Below are 14,972 nucleotides of genomic sequence, written 5' to 3' on the forward strand. Positions count from 1 at the left end.
TTGGAGAAGGGGTGTACAGTGGACTCTAGATGGAGGTGCACATAACACTCAGCTGGACTCAGACAGGCTTGGAGCTCAGCAGGCTGGCGAGGAGATGAGTGGTAAAGGTAACTGGCATGGTAGATAGGAGGAGCCAGCCTTTTGAGAATTAAGAGAAAAGAGTGTTTTATCTGGAAACAGTCTCAGAGCTGGCATCACCCTAGTCAGTGAGTTTTGAAGAAAGGAGGGTAAGGGCCTCCTCTGTGAAGGGAGAGCACAATCAAGGTTGCCTGCATCCAGACAGTGGCTGTAGTTTAGTACCATGTCCTCAACCTCTAATTAGTGTTGTGTGAGTGCTCCCCGTCAGCAGCGTGGCTGTGAGTGCTCCCCGTCAGCAGCGTGGGTGTGAGTGCTCCCCGTCAGCAGGGTGGCTGTCAGTGCTCCCCATCAGCAGCGTGGCTGTGAGTGCTCCCCGTCAGCAACGTGGCTGTGAGTGCTCCCGTCAGCAGCGTGGCTGTGAGTGCTCCCCGTCAGTAGCGTGGCTGTGAGTGCTCCCCGTCAGCAGGGTGGCTGTGAGTGCTCCCCGTCAGCAGGGTGGCTGTGAGTGCTCCCCGTCAGCAGCGTGGCCCTCATGGGCCATAGTTTAATAGAAAAGATCATCTTTTCTAAGTAAAACTAAAATTGATGGCGAGACAAACAGTGGCAGGACTCTTCCCCTGCGGAGTAAGTTGAAGGGGCGGGGAGGCGGTTATGCTGATGCCAGGGCAGGCTTCTCCGAGGGAGGGAAGGAGTATCATTTAGCAGGATATTTGTCTCATTTGAAGTCTTTCTGCTGCTGCTGTCCCAGTGTGTTCACTGGGCCACACCCTCTTATAACACCCCCACTAGCGGCTCTGTCCCATCGGCATTTACATTATCCGTCGCTGAATTCTTCCCTCTAAGGCGGCCCTGTTATCCTTGTTTTGCAGAAACCGAAGCTGAAAGATTGGCACCCTCCCGGAGGCTTCATCCTGGGGCTGTGGGCCCTCATCATCATGGTCTTCTTTAAGACCTATGGGATCAAGCATATGAAGTTCATTTTTTAGACTCAAGGACGTATGAAGAGGAATGAATGGAAGATTGCAGCCTTGGATCAAAACTTAGGTTTTTATGTGTTTTTAAATATGTTCCTTTTGTGTAAATTTGGTAAGAAATTGAAATTGTAAATATAGGAGAATTGAATTTTCATGAACTTTTGACTTTATAACTTAATATTGTTAACACACTTGTTTATTGGCCACAGAGTGAGTGTGTGTGTGTGTGTGTGTGTGTGTGTGTGTGTGTGTTATAGAAAACAGAGGACAGGGACATTGGAACTCATTGTTTAATTCTTTTTACCTCCTCTCATTGTAAAAGACAGAGTTGTGAAGGTGTTAATTTCCACTAAAGGAAGTTGCTTCCGTTAGTAGTTTGGTGTTCTCTTGGTCTTTTTATTTACGTGCATATGTTCCCAGTCACACAGAATATGCCATCTCTAATCTTCCGGTGTTTATGGTGCATTGTTCACCTCTCCCCTTCCTTGGATATCCTTCGAGAATAGACTATGAACCTGACTTGGATGCACATGCCTGCAGTCCCGGCTGCTTGGGAGGCAGAGGAGATTCTTTCAGCCCTGGGGGTTGAAGATCAGCCTGGGCAACAAACAACGGAAAAGAGAAACACCATGGAATGCATTACATAGTGTATGGAGTTTATGTGACAGCTTCTGATGGACCCTTATCTTGTTCCCAGGGTTCCCTTGGGCCCACTCTGGAGTGTACTAATGACTCTTAGTCACTCGTGGAATTCTGCAGCTTTAGTTGCACTGGAAGATGGAAACACAGGCTTTGGTAGCTGTCTATCTAGGGGAGTCGTGCCTCTGAGGATTTTATAGTGTTAACTGCTCAGAGAAACATGCCCTATTATTCTTTATTTTTAAGCATCCTGTGAACTTTCTAGAATTGATTGTATCTCTTCAGTTTTCGTCCTGAAAGAGATTGCCGACAGCTGGATCTATGCTGTCTCTGAGGACAGTCCCATACAATGTATGACATGCATGGAGCACACACACTGACGGCCCTGCCTTCATGTCTGATGGATTAGTAAGACACTCCACAAGGCTTTGTGTTCCATAAGATGTAGGAGCTCACATCCAACACTGACTCTTTTAGGATGTCAGTCACCTCCACATCTTTCCTGCGGTGGAAAGAGAGCCAAGCTTGTATTTTGTGACCAGTCTCAGATACTCTTTTCTCTTTCAGACTTTGGCATCACAGAGCTGTGCTGGGGTGGGGTGTGCCTATAGGTTTACTATTCATGTCTGAGGGAAAACTTAGGTGTTTTAATCAAGAATCTACATGTCCATCTGTTTTATGTACAAATAATGTTGTATAATTGTAGGTAACAATTAAGAAAACTCTTCTAACCCCCTGGCAATGGGCAAAGAGACACCATGTTGGTGTTGTTGCTCTTATATTAGTCAGGGGCAGAGCAGATGGCAGTCCTTGTCATCCTACCTTGATGCCTGGCTTGGTGGCCAAAGCTGTCTTATGCCTAGGACTTATAAAAATCAAATCACCAAATCATCAAATCAAATCCAGGCAGCACAACTTGGGAGGCAGACAGTCACCCCAACACGAGATGCTGTATTGGAGTGCAGCATTCGGAAGGCTGAGAACCGCTGGTTAGGGTTAATAATCCCCTGATCTCTTTACCTTAGAGCTTAAAACATTGTGTTGTAGTTGTGAGCAAAACGTGCTCTCAGAGGCAACAGAGTGACTGTCATCTCTCCGATGATAGTCTAATGCAGGTAATATCTTAATATTTTAATTGACAATTTTATTGATGTGTTATATAAGAGAAAAAGGAAATTTTTACCTTATCCTTGTAAGCACAGAAGGAGAAGAACAAGCAGAAGCTTCAGTGGCTAGCTCTTAAAGTAAGAGACATTTTGACCACGCCCCTTCTAGACCACGACACAAGGTCCTGGAGGCGTGGTTGGGAGGGGCAGGAGGAGCATGGGTGAGGACTGCTCTTGAGCCAGTCATTTTGAGTGCAGTGAGCATGCTCTGCTGTGCAGGCTGCTGGGAGGGAAAGCTCGCCCTCAGAGGCTGGCAAGGGTCCTTTCCTAAACCAGGCTGAGAGTAGCAGGCAGGGTTAATTCACCCCAGCACACTTTCAGAGGGCAAGGGCGTTTGTTGTGGTGGTATTTGTTCCTGTTTGTTTCTCTTTCACTTTTTGACTTTTCAGAATACAGTTGAAGCAAAAAACTTAAAAAGTCTGCTTATAGCTGTGCTCTTCCATGAGACTGTTCTGTAAGTAAATCGTGTGAGTATAGACTGCAAATAATGCATATCCTAAATATATTCTCAGACCCCAAAGAGCTAAGGGGGAGTGTTTGCCTCCCTCTGTGTGGCGAGGATGGATGAGATGCTGCTGTGTCTGAACATTTCAGAAGCTGTCAGTATGCAGTGAGATTGATGTCATTGTGCTTAGGAGCCTGCAGGGGGACGGCAGTGGTGCCTTCTTAAGCTGCTCTGTGACATTTCTGGTTCTACTGGTGTTTTTTTCTCTTCTCCATGGTGTTCTTGAGGCCTGAGAGCAGGAAAGTAGACAAATGGACCCCTGTAGACACGACCGGACATTTCAGAGAGTGCAGGACATAGTGGTGCTATATGTGAGGAAAATACACCCAGACCGAGAGTTGTGGATCCCAACCTCATGAGACATCAGTTTGCAGCTCATAAAAGGAAAATGTAGTTTGGATGCAAAGGTGATAAAATTGAATCAAAGATTAGAAGTAAACCTCAAAATAATGTATGCATTTATGGTTTCGAATTTTATATATTCTCTGCTGCTTGAAAGTGATGAGCCCCAGAGCAAGCATAACTCATCCCTTCCTGCTTACCCAGTGCTTTCTGTCCGGGTCCGTGCTGCTAACATGTCTCCCATTATGTATGTTGTGTGGCAGAGTTACAGTTACTGTGGGATTCATCATTCAAAGTTTTGATGCATGGGTTTCTGGAATCTTTACAACAAATATGAATTAACATATTATCCTTTCCTATTTTCTTGTACCAAATTTAAGCCCATCTGTGGTAGATGCTGTTCTAGCTTGTGAAAGAGATATTTTTTAAACAGTGCAAGATATAGCCATGGAGCCATGGTTAGGATCCAGGGCTGCTCACGGCACCAGCTTCATTGTTCCACTATGTCCCTCGGAACCCCAGGGCCTCAGATGCTCTCTATGCCCTGCAAGGCCGCTGGTCAGCACACCTAGGATAGCCCAGGCCTGCATGCCAGCTGATGGTCAGCACACCTCGGGGGTTGCCAGGCTCCCTCCTCCCCCCTGTAAAAAAGTTTACTGTGTTGGAAATGTCTAACTGTGCAAGCATGTATATCATTGTGTTCCGCTTCCCCAGCCCTCACTGCCTGCTCACCACAGATAGTCTCAGTTTGGTGTCACAGATGTGCGTACGAGAAGGTTTCAGGTTTGAGATTCAAGGGTGACACTGGGACAGATTTGACATGTGTTACATAGGTATGTCTGTGTGTATCTTTATTTATAGTTACAAGTTTATATTATATGCATTTATGTATTAGAAAAGAGATTAATGCCACAGATGGACAGGCAACAGCACACAGGAGCTCCAAGGAGAGCGCAGACCAGCATGGCAGAGTAAAAGTCCCTTCTTATATACATTAGAGGAAGGGGGAGGGGAACTGGATAGAAAGGTTTGCCATTTTGGCCCCAGTTGGCCTTAGCTAGGATAAGCAGTGAGTAGTCACAGACATTAGGTCATGGTCTCTCCAGGTTGGCCATAACTGGGCCTGGTGAGGAGAAAAGGTGTTTAGAGAATCAGGTCTCTGGTTCTAGAGATCAAATTGCCTTTGACCAGATCACCTTGGATTCTGGAATCAATCAGAGTTCAACCAAAACGAAGGAGCTTTTCAAAAAGTGGTGTGACCTTGGCTCACAAGATACATGTACGAAGGAGATATGTATGTATAGCTAAGTCTAAGTCTGCAGGTGAGAAGACATGTCATTCTTTGTCTTTGCCCCTCCCACCCCGGCCTCCTCTCCTCCTCATAGACCTACCATTACGTCACCCATATATTTCTGTTTAGCTGTATTTAAGTTTATAGTCTGTCCACGAGAGAGAGTGTAGTATCTGACTTTCTGAGTGGCTTATTTCACTTAACACCAAGGTCCCCAGTTCCATCCATTTCCCTGCAGACGACGTTGTTTGGTTCTTTACAGCTTCACATCTGTTGTCAGCTAGCTTCACATCTGTTGTCCAGCACATGTCCTCTGTCCACTCATCGACTGATGGACATCTCACCGGCTCCGTGTCTTGGCTGTTATGGGTAGTGCTGCAGTAAACACGAATGCAGCTTTATCTCCTACGGAGAGATTGAACGAGATTCTGGCATTCGCTGGAACGCAGCCGTGAGCAGCGTGCTTTATGGGTTGATCAAGTTTGCAGCACTGTGCTTGAGTTCTGTTTAGGACTGCACGCCACTTTGATTTTCTTTGCTTTTTAAAAATGTAGTAAGTGCTGGAAACAGACTTCTATGTAGTGTTTACTATGGGCTACTCAATAGAACAGTGCTGCCTCTGGAGCCTGCAGACCCAGCACCATCCCTGAGGTGAAGCTGTGCTCCAGTCAGACCCCAGCCAATCCATAGCATCGTCTCCTGAGGTGTAAGGAGCAGGTTCCCAAGCGACACCATGTCCTGATTGCCCAGAACCACAAGCGTATTGCAGTTAGAGGAATAGTGTTGCATTGGAGCAGTTACTAAGCAGTAGTGGCTGAACCCATCGTCATGTGCTGCGCCTGGAGGGGCTTCCTGAGGTGCAAAGGTAGGATTCTTCCCTAAAGAGTAACAGGTGATTCTAGAAAGATTCGTAAGAGAACTGTTACCAGGGAAGAAACAATAACAAGTCCCATTTAAGAGCCACACAACGCAGACCACACAGGAGCGTTCATTTTTAGTCACTGTGTCAATAGGAGCTTAGTGACCTGGAAATGAGACAGGCCCTGGAGCCAGTTCACCTTGCTGTCTACCTCCTGGCCCTCGCCAGGTTCTGCCCTTCCACTCGCCTAGACTCAGAGGCCGAGACCTGCACCGTGAGAGCTGGTTGCATCCCATCTTGGTGCACCTTTCCCTTATAGTGTGCTCAGACCTTCACTCCCTAAAGTTCTCAAAGCAGTATGCTCTCTGCTGAATGCTTCATTGTGTTATTTCACCTGGCTTGTTTCTCCTTTTCCCCACTGGTATGTTGTGTGTGTGTGTGTGTGTGTGTGTGTGTGTGTGTGTGTTCTCCTTACCATCTCTTCTTAATAACTACACTTTTCGAAATGTCTCCTCTGCCTTCACACTACTGTTTCTTCCAGGCATTCCTGCTCTCAGCTGCTTCCTTTAAGTCTTGTCTGAGTGCTTGGCAGCATGCTCCAGATGTTCTGCACATATTTTCCCAAATCAAAAGCTACTTACAGTCCCCCCTATATGTACGTTCCCATCTGTATTTTCCAGTTACCTCCACAGCATTGGCAGTCAAATGTCTATGTCTAGGTATCTTTCTTTTTTTTTTTTAAGTTTTAAATATATGTATATTTAATATATATATACACACACACACACACACATATATATGTAAGATGGAGTTATTTTATAACAGAGAAATGATATCTCAGTAGATATCAGAGACTAGTGAATGAAAGACCCAGTTCTGAGAATGGGTTATTTATTTATTTATTTACATCCCAATTGTTCCTCTTCATCTCAGTCCCCCCAGTTTCTCCTCCCACCTCCCTTCCCTTTGCCTCTGAGAGGGGAGCCCTCCAGATATGCCCCCATCCTTGTGCATCAAATCTCTGCAGGATTATGTGCATGCACTCCCACTGCAGCCAGATGCGCCAGCCCTCTGCTACATATGTGTAGGCGACTTCAGAACAGCCCATGTATGATCTTGGTTTAGTGGCTCAGTCTCTGGAAGCTCCCAGGGGTCCAGGTTAGTTGACACTATTGGTCTTCCTGTGGGGTTGCCATCTCTTTAAGGGCCTTCAATACTTCCCTTATCTCTTCACAGTGGCCCCTGACCTCCATCCAATGTTTGTCATTATCTGCATCTGTCTCAGTCAGTTGCTTGGTAGAGCCTCTCAGAGGGCTGCTATGCTAGGCTGTCTGCCAGCACAACGAAGTATTTAATAGTGTGAGGGATTGGTGCCCACAGGAAGGATCTCAAAATGGACCTGTCACTGGTCAGCCATTCCTTCAGTCTCTGTTTCATCTTTGTCCCTGTATTTCTTTTAGACAGGACCAATTTTGGGTCCAGAGTTTTGTAAGTGGGTTGGTGTCCCCATCCTTCCACTGGGTACCTTGTCTGGCTACTGGAGGTGATCTCTCCAGGTCCCATATCCCAACTTACCCCACACAAAGCTCAAGTTCAAATGGATCAAAGACCTCAATGTAAAACCAGACACACTGAATCTAATAGAAGAGAGAAAGTTGGGGGGGGGGGAGAAATAGCCTTGAACACATTGACACAGGAGAAAACTATTTCCCGAACAGAACACAGTGGCTTAGGAACTAAGGCTAAGAATTAATAAAATGGGAAACTAAATGAAACTAAAAATCTTTAAGGCAAAGGACATTGTCAATAGGACAAAACTGCAGTCTACTGACTGGGACAAGATCTTCACTAACCCTTCATCCTACAGAGGGCTAATATCTAAAATATGTAAAGAACACAAGAAGTTAGACTCCAAAAAAACCCAAATAACCCAATCAAAAACTGGGTGGGGTACAGAACTGTGATGGTTTGTATATTTTTAGCCCAGGGAGTGGCACAATTTGGAGGTGTGGCCTTGAAGTAGGTGTGTCACTGTGGGAGTAGGCTTTAATATCCTCATCCTAGCCAACTGAAAGTCAGTCTTCTCCTAGAGGTCTTCAGATGAAGATGTAAAACTCTCAGCTCCTCCTGCACCATGTCTGCCTGAACACTGCCATGCTCCCACCTTGATGATACTGGATTGAACCTGTAAACGTGAATCCCACTAAGAAGGGGGAACAAAATAGTCATGGGAGGCAATGGGAGGGAGGGGCCTGCGTGGGAATGGGGAAGGCTCGAGGAGTAGGGGTGGAGGGTTAGGCATGGGAGGAGACAGGGAGGGCCAGGAAAATAGATGGGAATATGCAGCTGCCAGGGGTCAGGGATGGAGGGATTCTCTAGGAAGTCTCAGAGAGCCAGGATGCAGGAGGCTCCCAGAACTCCATGCAGGCAGCCTTAGGTATTTTTCCTAACTGCTAGATGAACTGTCCCTTTCTACCTGAAAGCACCTGAGCCTGTCATCTTTCCTCTCATTATCCAGCTCTTCTTTTTCTCTGTCTTCCAGTCCTCTTGATGACTAAGATTGGGAAGTTATGGGTCCTGTGTTGGGGCATTACCGGCTGACCATGGCACACTTCGTGAGTTCAATTTAGATCCCAGCCATCCCAGTGCTCATGAGCTCGTGAAAACAGTAGCTGTGGTGGGGTGGCAGTGTTGAGGCCCACATTCTGCCTCAACACTTTGCCTCAACACTTTTGGGGCTAAGTGCTCTGGTCAAGAGAGAGTGTGGCTCTTGGGGCAAGAGACTCGAAGAATGGAGACAAGACAGGGTGTGATTCAGTCTCTTCTATTTTCTCAAGTCTCCCTTTTATTGAAGGGAAGTCTGAGGTATTTATATACACAAGCAGGAGAACACAGGTGAAAACACTTTACCACGTGCACCATACAGCTGAGGTCACTAAACAGCAAAACAAGCTATGTGGGATAAACAATATATTTATCAGAGTGTGCTTCAGCTGTTGTAGGCTTTTGACAACCAAGTCTTTCATCAGGGTATATGGTTCCAGATGGCTGCAAAGTTGATCTAGCCGCTTTCTACTAAAGTCGGCTCCCAACATGGCAGGAGCAAGAATATGAGTGGACTTGGCAAAAGAAGCTTGCTCTCTGGAGATCATGGGCATGAGTCCCTGAGTCTCAGGAGCCTGCCAGCTGGTCACATGGGTGTGTTTTTATAGCTGAATCTACAAGCTCCAAATAAAGACTCATTGTACTGGATGATGTACTTAGAAACCACCAAACAGAAATTGAGTTGCTCCTGTACACTGGGCATGGAGAAGGGCTTCTCCTGGGAATCCCTGGTAGTTCCATGATGAACAGTGATGGTTGATGAATAGCCATAACCAAAACCAACAAGGAGAGAGCAACAGGCCAGGTGAGGAGTCTCCCTTCTAAGTGAAAGTTTGGTTCGTTTCTTCAGCTAAAAAAAATGGTCACTGTGCTTCTGTGTGAGGGTTGAGGGAAACATAAACCAACCTTTCAGTTATGACTTTCAAGTCAGCTTTTTGGAAATGAGGCTGGCTTTGCAATATAGATGTATATATGCATATATACATGTATTGCACATATATGTATTGCATGTATATATATAGAATATATATATGATCTTGGTTCCTTGGTGGGTGACAGTACCCCTACAGTATCACCCATAGGCAGGAAATACCCAGTGAAGCTGGGATGGAACATGAGGGTGATTTGCATTGTTGGCTGTAGAAGCAATGATTGCATTGCACACCTTTTTATTTTGGCATTGGGTGACAACTTCTTGTTAACATTTAACAGGTGACATCTTGTTAAATGGCAACAGAGTGGTGTCATCGTAGTGAGCTTAGATATGAAGAAGGGTGACAACCAAGCTGAATGGCCACAGAGCTGTATTGTTGTGGCTGTCACCCTGTTGTCTTTTCACTCAGTCATTGTTCACAAGGCTCCTCATCCCAGTGAGTACCTCAGTAAGCCCTGTCAGGATAGCATGCTGCAGGACATTGTGCTGAAGAAACACTGCGTGGCTTCTTGTTTCCACTCTTTTACTGCACTGCAGTGTGTGTGTGTGTGTGTGTGTGTGTGTGTGTATACAAATGAGTGTGTTTTCTAAAGTAACCAGTGGCAGATATTCCAGAGCACCCTCCAGTGAACAACTATGCTGCAGAACACATCTCTGTAAGTGCTTCATCAGGTAAGCTGACCTGCACAGTTCCCCAGTGAAGTGTGTGGTGACCACATTCCTATAAACAGCACATTCAGTAAGGCACTTTTTAGACAACGTGAGGCATGGTTCCCTCCAGGCAGTGGCTTCCACTAACACCCTGGGGCTCTCTGGAAAGCCCCTAACAGGAAGTGGCAGTGACCTTTGCTGTCATCCATCTGGCCATGTCATGTCCTCTCCATCCTTGTGACAGTCTCCTTGGGTGCTTTTCCTTGGGCACCCTGTCTCAGTCCTGGAGTTCAGGGCTGCTTCTGATGCTTGCCTTTCCTCTGAACCCTGACTTTTAATCTCTCACCAGGATGCCTCCTTACTCAGGAGCTTTTTGTTCAGATGGCAGTGTGAGTATCATCTCCAGGCTGGACCTTACTAAGCACACATCCTCTCAGAAACTCAAGTCATGAGATGCTAGGATTCCTGACCACGGTCATTGAACCATCAGTCTTGGGGTTCAAGGAAAAGACACCTGTTCCTTTAAAGATTGTTCCTCACCGCCTCCTTTGAGTTCAGAAGGAAGGCAGCCATCAGGGCTCATGGGGCTTTCGGAAGCCTGCATCTCCCCGTGGCCCTGCACAGCACCACTGTCCTTGCTGTGAGTAGAAGGAAGCGGATAGAGCCACTTCACTTATAGACAGCCCCCCCACCTCACTCATAGACAGCTGACACCCCCCCCCCCCATATCCCTTCTAAGAGTCACGATGGATCAAAAGAAACAGAGCAGGAGCAGATTGGTACAGGCCAGCCTCCTGATGACTTAACTCTGAGGTGTTTCCTGGTGAGGGTATTTGAGAAGGGCAGAGGGCTTATGTAGCCTGACTTTTGCCTTATGCTGTTTGTCAGCCTGCTGAATGCACTCTATATAGGAACAGAGTAATTAAATCACAGCTAAAGAAGTATGCTGTAAACCTAATAAATGTGAGGGCTGGGGAGGGGAGCGAAGATCAAGTCAGGAGAAATCGAAACGAATAAAAATAGCAATTTCAGACGGTTGAAAACAAAAACCAAACTCAGAAATGAAAGAACCTAACTAGGGAAAGTGACAGGTGTTCGAACTGTAGTAGTTAGCGTGTGACCCTATGGGTGTGGTGAGGCCCTTGTGCATGTGAAGCTACGGGGCACGGTGAGGCCCTTGTGCATGTGAAGCTACGGGGCACGGTGAGGCCCTTGTGCATGTGAAGCTACGGGGCACGGTGAGGCCCTTGTGCATGTGAAGCTACAGGGCACGGTGAGGCATTTGTGCATGTGAAGCTACGGGGCACGGTGAGGCACTTGTGCATGTGAAGCTACGGGGCACGGTGAGGCACTTGTGCATGTGAACCTACGGGGCACGGTGAGGCCCTTGTGCATCTGAACCTGGATGCAGTGATGTACTTGTGCAAAGAGCCAAAATGAAGAAGAAAGAAAAGCTTTTAAGGTAAAAACAATGGAGAGAAACTGGACTGGAAAGACCAAACCAGGCAGCTGGGAGACTGAAGGGAGAACACCGGAGTCAACGCTCTCTAAGTGCTGAACATTATGGAACATTATGGAACAAAGCAAACTAAAAATAAACATAGACAGTAAGACACAAAGCAAGGCGAGGGCAGGCATCGTTCAAGTGAGTCATGCGCTCTGCAGAGGCACCTGGCCTCTGCTGCTGTTGTTCCCAGGGTACCATGACTTTAGAAGGTTCCTTCCGTGCCTTGCATTTCCAAGTTGGGGTTCTCTGCAGAGCCCTGCTCAGGATTCCTTCAGGTCAAAGCTAAAGGTAGCAAGCATTTCCCCAAAGGCTCTGTCTCGGTGTCTAGATGGCCTTGAGGAGGGCCACCTGTCTGGTCTGTCACGTGCCTCAGCCAGACATCCAGGGGTAATACAGACTTCCCGCCTGCCTGTGTGACCCCATGGTAAGTTCTTGGGGCTCCGTCTCTCCTCCATCCACAGTTCAGACATGCCTGTTGTTGCCTGGCACCAGGTAGAAAGCAAACTGGTGTTTACCAAACTCTCTATCACCCACAGTAGAAATGTGTTTCCCACTGTGACTTGGCATGCGTGTATGTGCACATCTCTGTAATGGTGTAAGAAATTGTGTTACTGTGTCTGCATCCGACAGCCCATCTCCGTATAGATAGGCATCTGTATAATTGAAGGAGAATGAGAAAGATGCCGATGACTCTTTTCTTGGTACAGTAACCCTGTTAACTTCCTGTTTTACCTTATGTAGCTGTGTGTCTGGCTTCCCAGCAACTTCTTACTATCTCATCCAGATTTCCCATCAAGCTGACTCAGCAAGAGCTTGGAGAAACACAGCCAGGAAAGAGGCCCCAGGGGGTGGCAGGGGTACTGCACCTCTGCAAATGCACAACTGTTTCCTGTTGCGGCTGAGCTCATCCCTGCACCGTGCTCCCCGACACTGGTGAAGAGCCAGTACCTTACACCGTGCTCCCCGACACTGGTGAAGAGCCAGTACCTTTTATGTAAGGCAGCAGCTGCGTTCAGTAGTGGAGCTCACTGTGTAGTCTAGGCTAACCTTGAACTCACTGTGTAGTCTAGGCTAACCTTGAGCTCACTGTGTAGTCTAAGCTAACCTTGAGCTCACTGTATAGTCTAGGCTAACCTTGAGTGTGTGGAGCTCCTCCTTGAGACAAGATATCTTTATGTAGCTCAGGAAAGCCTGGAACTGGCTGACATTGGAAAAGCCTTGTGTGAGCTGAGGATTAGAATATCACTTTTCATCTGTCACTCAGCTCCATCATGGGCAGAGACGGAGCTGAGCCTCAGAGCTCCGAGTGTCCTCCCGTGGCAATCGTACCTTGTCTGTAGGCAATCAGCGGGTCAGCATTGCTAGACCATGCTCTTCATGCCCCCGGCAATGTCTCTTGCCCACTCTCTATTGTCTACTTGTCCTTAAGACTAACTTTGAAGTGTTACCTCTGATGAAGTTTCCTGTGCCCACCCCTGTTCGGTACAGACTCCTTGTACTCATTGATTAAAGTCCCAGTCCTCACACCAGACCAAAGCCAGGCCTAGCTGGGGTTCACACCGCGGCTCCAGCGTGGGTTACAAGTGCTTGGACATGAAGGGGGAGTCACTCATCCTGATGGGACTCCTGTCTTCCCATATACCAAGTGCTCAGAAAGGTGCACATATAGAATCTAACGCATTTCGGTCGGGACCAGAGTCCTCAGGGCTGGGGAGCACAGGCGCTCTAAGCAGAGGCTGAAGTGGGGCTGGAGTGCAGTTCCCACAATACCTGGATGGAGGGGAGGAGTTCAGGCCCCTTATCTGTAAGCAGACAAAAATGGTCAAGATTACTGAGCATGCTGTAGCCTAGAGTGCCCTCTGGGGGCCATTCAGATTGGTTCTCTAGAGTGTACTTAGGGCAAGCCATAGAGCAAAGAAAGATGAGGCATTTTGGATGCAAGGTGTGAGACAACCCCAATTTGAATAAACTTTGCAACAGACACCCCAGGGGTGTCTGGGAATTTATTTTAGACCTAGCAGTACACATTTTCCCAGCCTGAGTTCGTGTCTTAGTTAAGGTTTCATTGATGTGAACAGTCACCATGACCAAGGCAACTCTTATAAAGGACAACATTTAATTGGGGCTGCCTTACAGATTCTGAGGTTCAGTCCATTATCATCATGGCAGGAAGCAAGGCAGTGTCCAGGTAGACATCATCCTGGAGGAGGTGAGAGTTCTACAACTTGCTCTGAAAGCAGCCAGTAAAAGAGAATGTCTTCTGCACTGGGCAGAGCTTGGGCACTGGGAGGGCTCAAAGCCTGCCTACACAGTGGCACACTTCCTCCAACAAGGACACACCTATTCCAACAGGACACACCCCCTAATAGTGCCACTTCCCATGGGCAAAGCATATTCAAACCACCGCAGTCAGAAACTAAAGGACTTAGTGTGCAGAGTTATGCACACAGTGTGGAGTCATACAGTAGTGGGAATGGGGTAACTTTTTGTTTTGTTTTGTTTTGTTTTGTTTTGTTTTGTTTTGTTTTGTTTTTGGCAAAGTCGGCCTAGCAGTTTTGACAACTGTTCAATGAAGAAGCCCACTGTGGAAAGACAGACTAAAGCATATACTCATGCAGGCACACACTGCATAAGCAGTGGCTGGGATTAGGGAGGGCTTATTTTTGTAAATGGAAATCAGGTGGGGTTTGTCTCTCTGCAGTAGATCTGTTCACCGTCACACTGACAGGCGTCATCTGGTAGAAATGGAAACACTGGTAGTTATTGCCACTTTGATACTTTCTCTATGAAAGAAGAGAAGGTTTGGTATTTTTAAAACCTCACACAGGTTGTCTTATCCTTGAGACTTCCACACCTGAGCTTCAGGGAAGCCCTGCTAACATTCATGTGACCGCAAGCTCTGACTCAGCAGTCAAGGTGTGGACCCTCTCACCGTGAGCGGTCTCCTGCCTTCTTTCAACTGCACTGCTCCTCTTCAGCTAAGCCCTGACAGATGCCTGGGACCTACATCTCTCCTTGATAGTTTGTCCATGCCAACAAAACAAAACAATCAAACAAACCACTGGCAGAAATCCAGAGATTTCTGAGGACAAATCTCTATCTTTGACACATCATAATCACAAATTTCTTGCCAGTGAAGTGTCTGTGATCTCCTCTCACCCTGTGAATGAACCTAGCTGGTGGTCCCTTTTACCCAGACTTTTTCTTTTTGTGGAAAGAAAGCTCTATTCTTGTGGGTGGTGACCTGTTTGGGGTCAAATATTTATATTACAATTCATAATAGTAGCAAAAGTACAGTTATGAAATTGCAATGGAAAAGTGATATAGTTAGGGGTCACCACAACTTGAGGAACTGTATTAAAGGACTACAGTGTTAGAAAGGTTGAGAAACACTGTTTGACTCTCACAAGAGGCCTGTTAGC

At 46.8% G+C, this 14,972-nt stretch overlaps 1 protein-coding gene and 1 non-coding gene across 2 annotated transcripts in view; both read left to right on the forward strand.

The window, feature by feature from the left end:
- Positions 1-1,426, forward strand: part of Pigk (phosphatidylinositol glycan anchor biosynthesis class K) — an 81,655-nt gene extending 80,229 nt beyond the window's left edge. The window contains exon 11 of the mRNA XM_034501496.2: positions 948-1,426. Coding sequence (XP_034357387.1) covers positions 948-1,064 — 117 coding nt within the window. The 3' untranslated portion in view covers positions 1,065-1,426. The remainder of the gene's footprint in view (positions 1-947) is intronic.
- A 995-nt stretch (positions 1,427-2,421) lies between these two features.
- Positions 2,422-2,563, forward strand: LOC117707984 (small nucleolar RNA SNORA48). The gene has a single exon (XR_004606721.1). It is a non-coding gene; the product is annotated as a small nucleolar RNA SNORA48 (small nucleolar RNA).
- Positions 2,564-14,972: the final 12,409 nt, after the last annotated feature.

This window comes from Arvicanthis niloticus, chromosome 4 (assembly GCF_011762505.2).
Source record: "Arvicanthis niloticus isolate mArvNil1 chromosome 4, mArvNil1.pat.X, whole genome shotgun sequence".
In the NCBI taxonomy this organism is placed as follows: Eukaryota; Metazoa; Chordata; class Mammalia; order Rodentia; family Muridae; genus Arvicanthis; species Arvicanthis niloticus.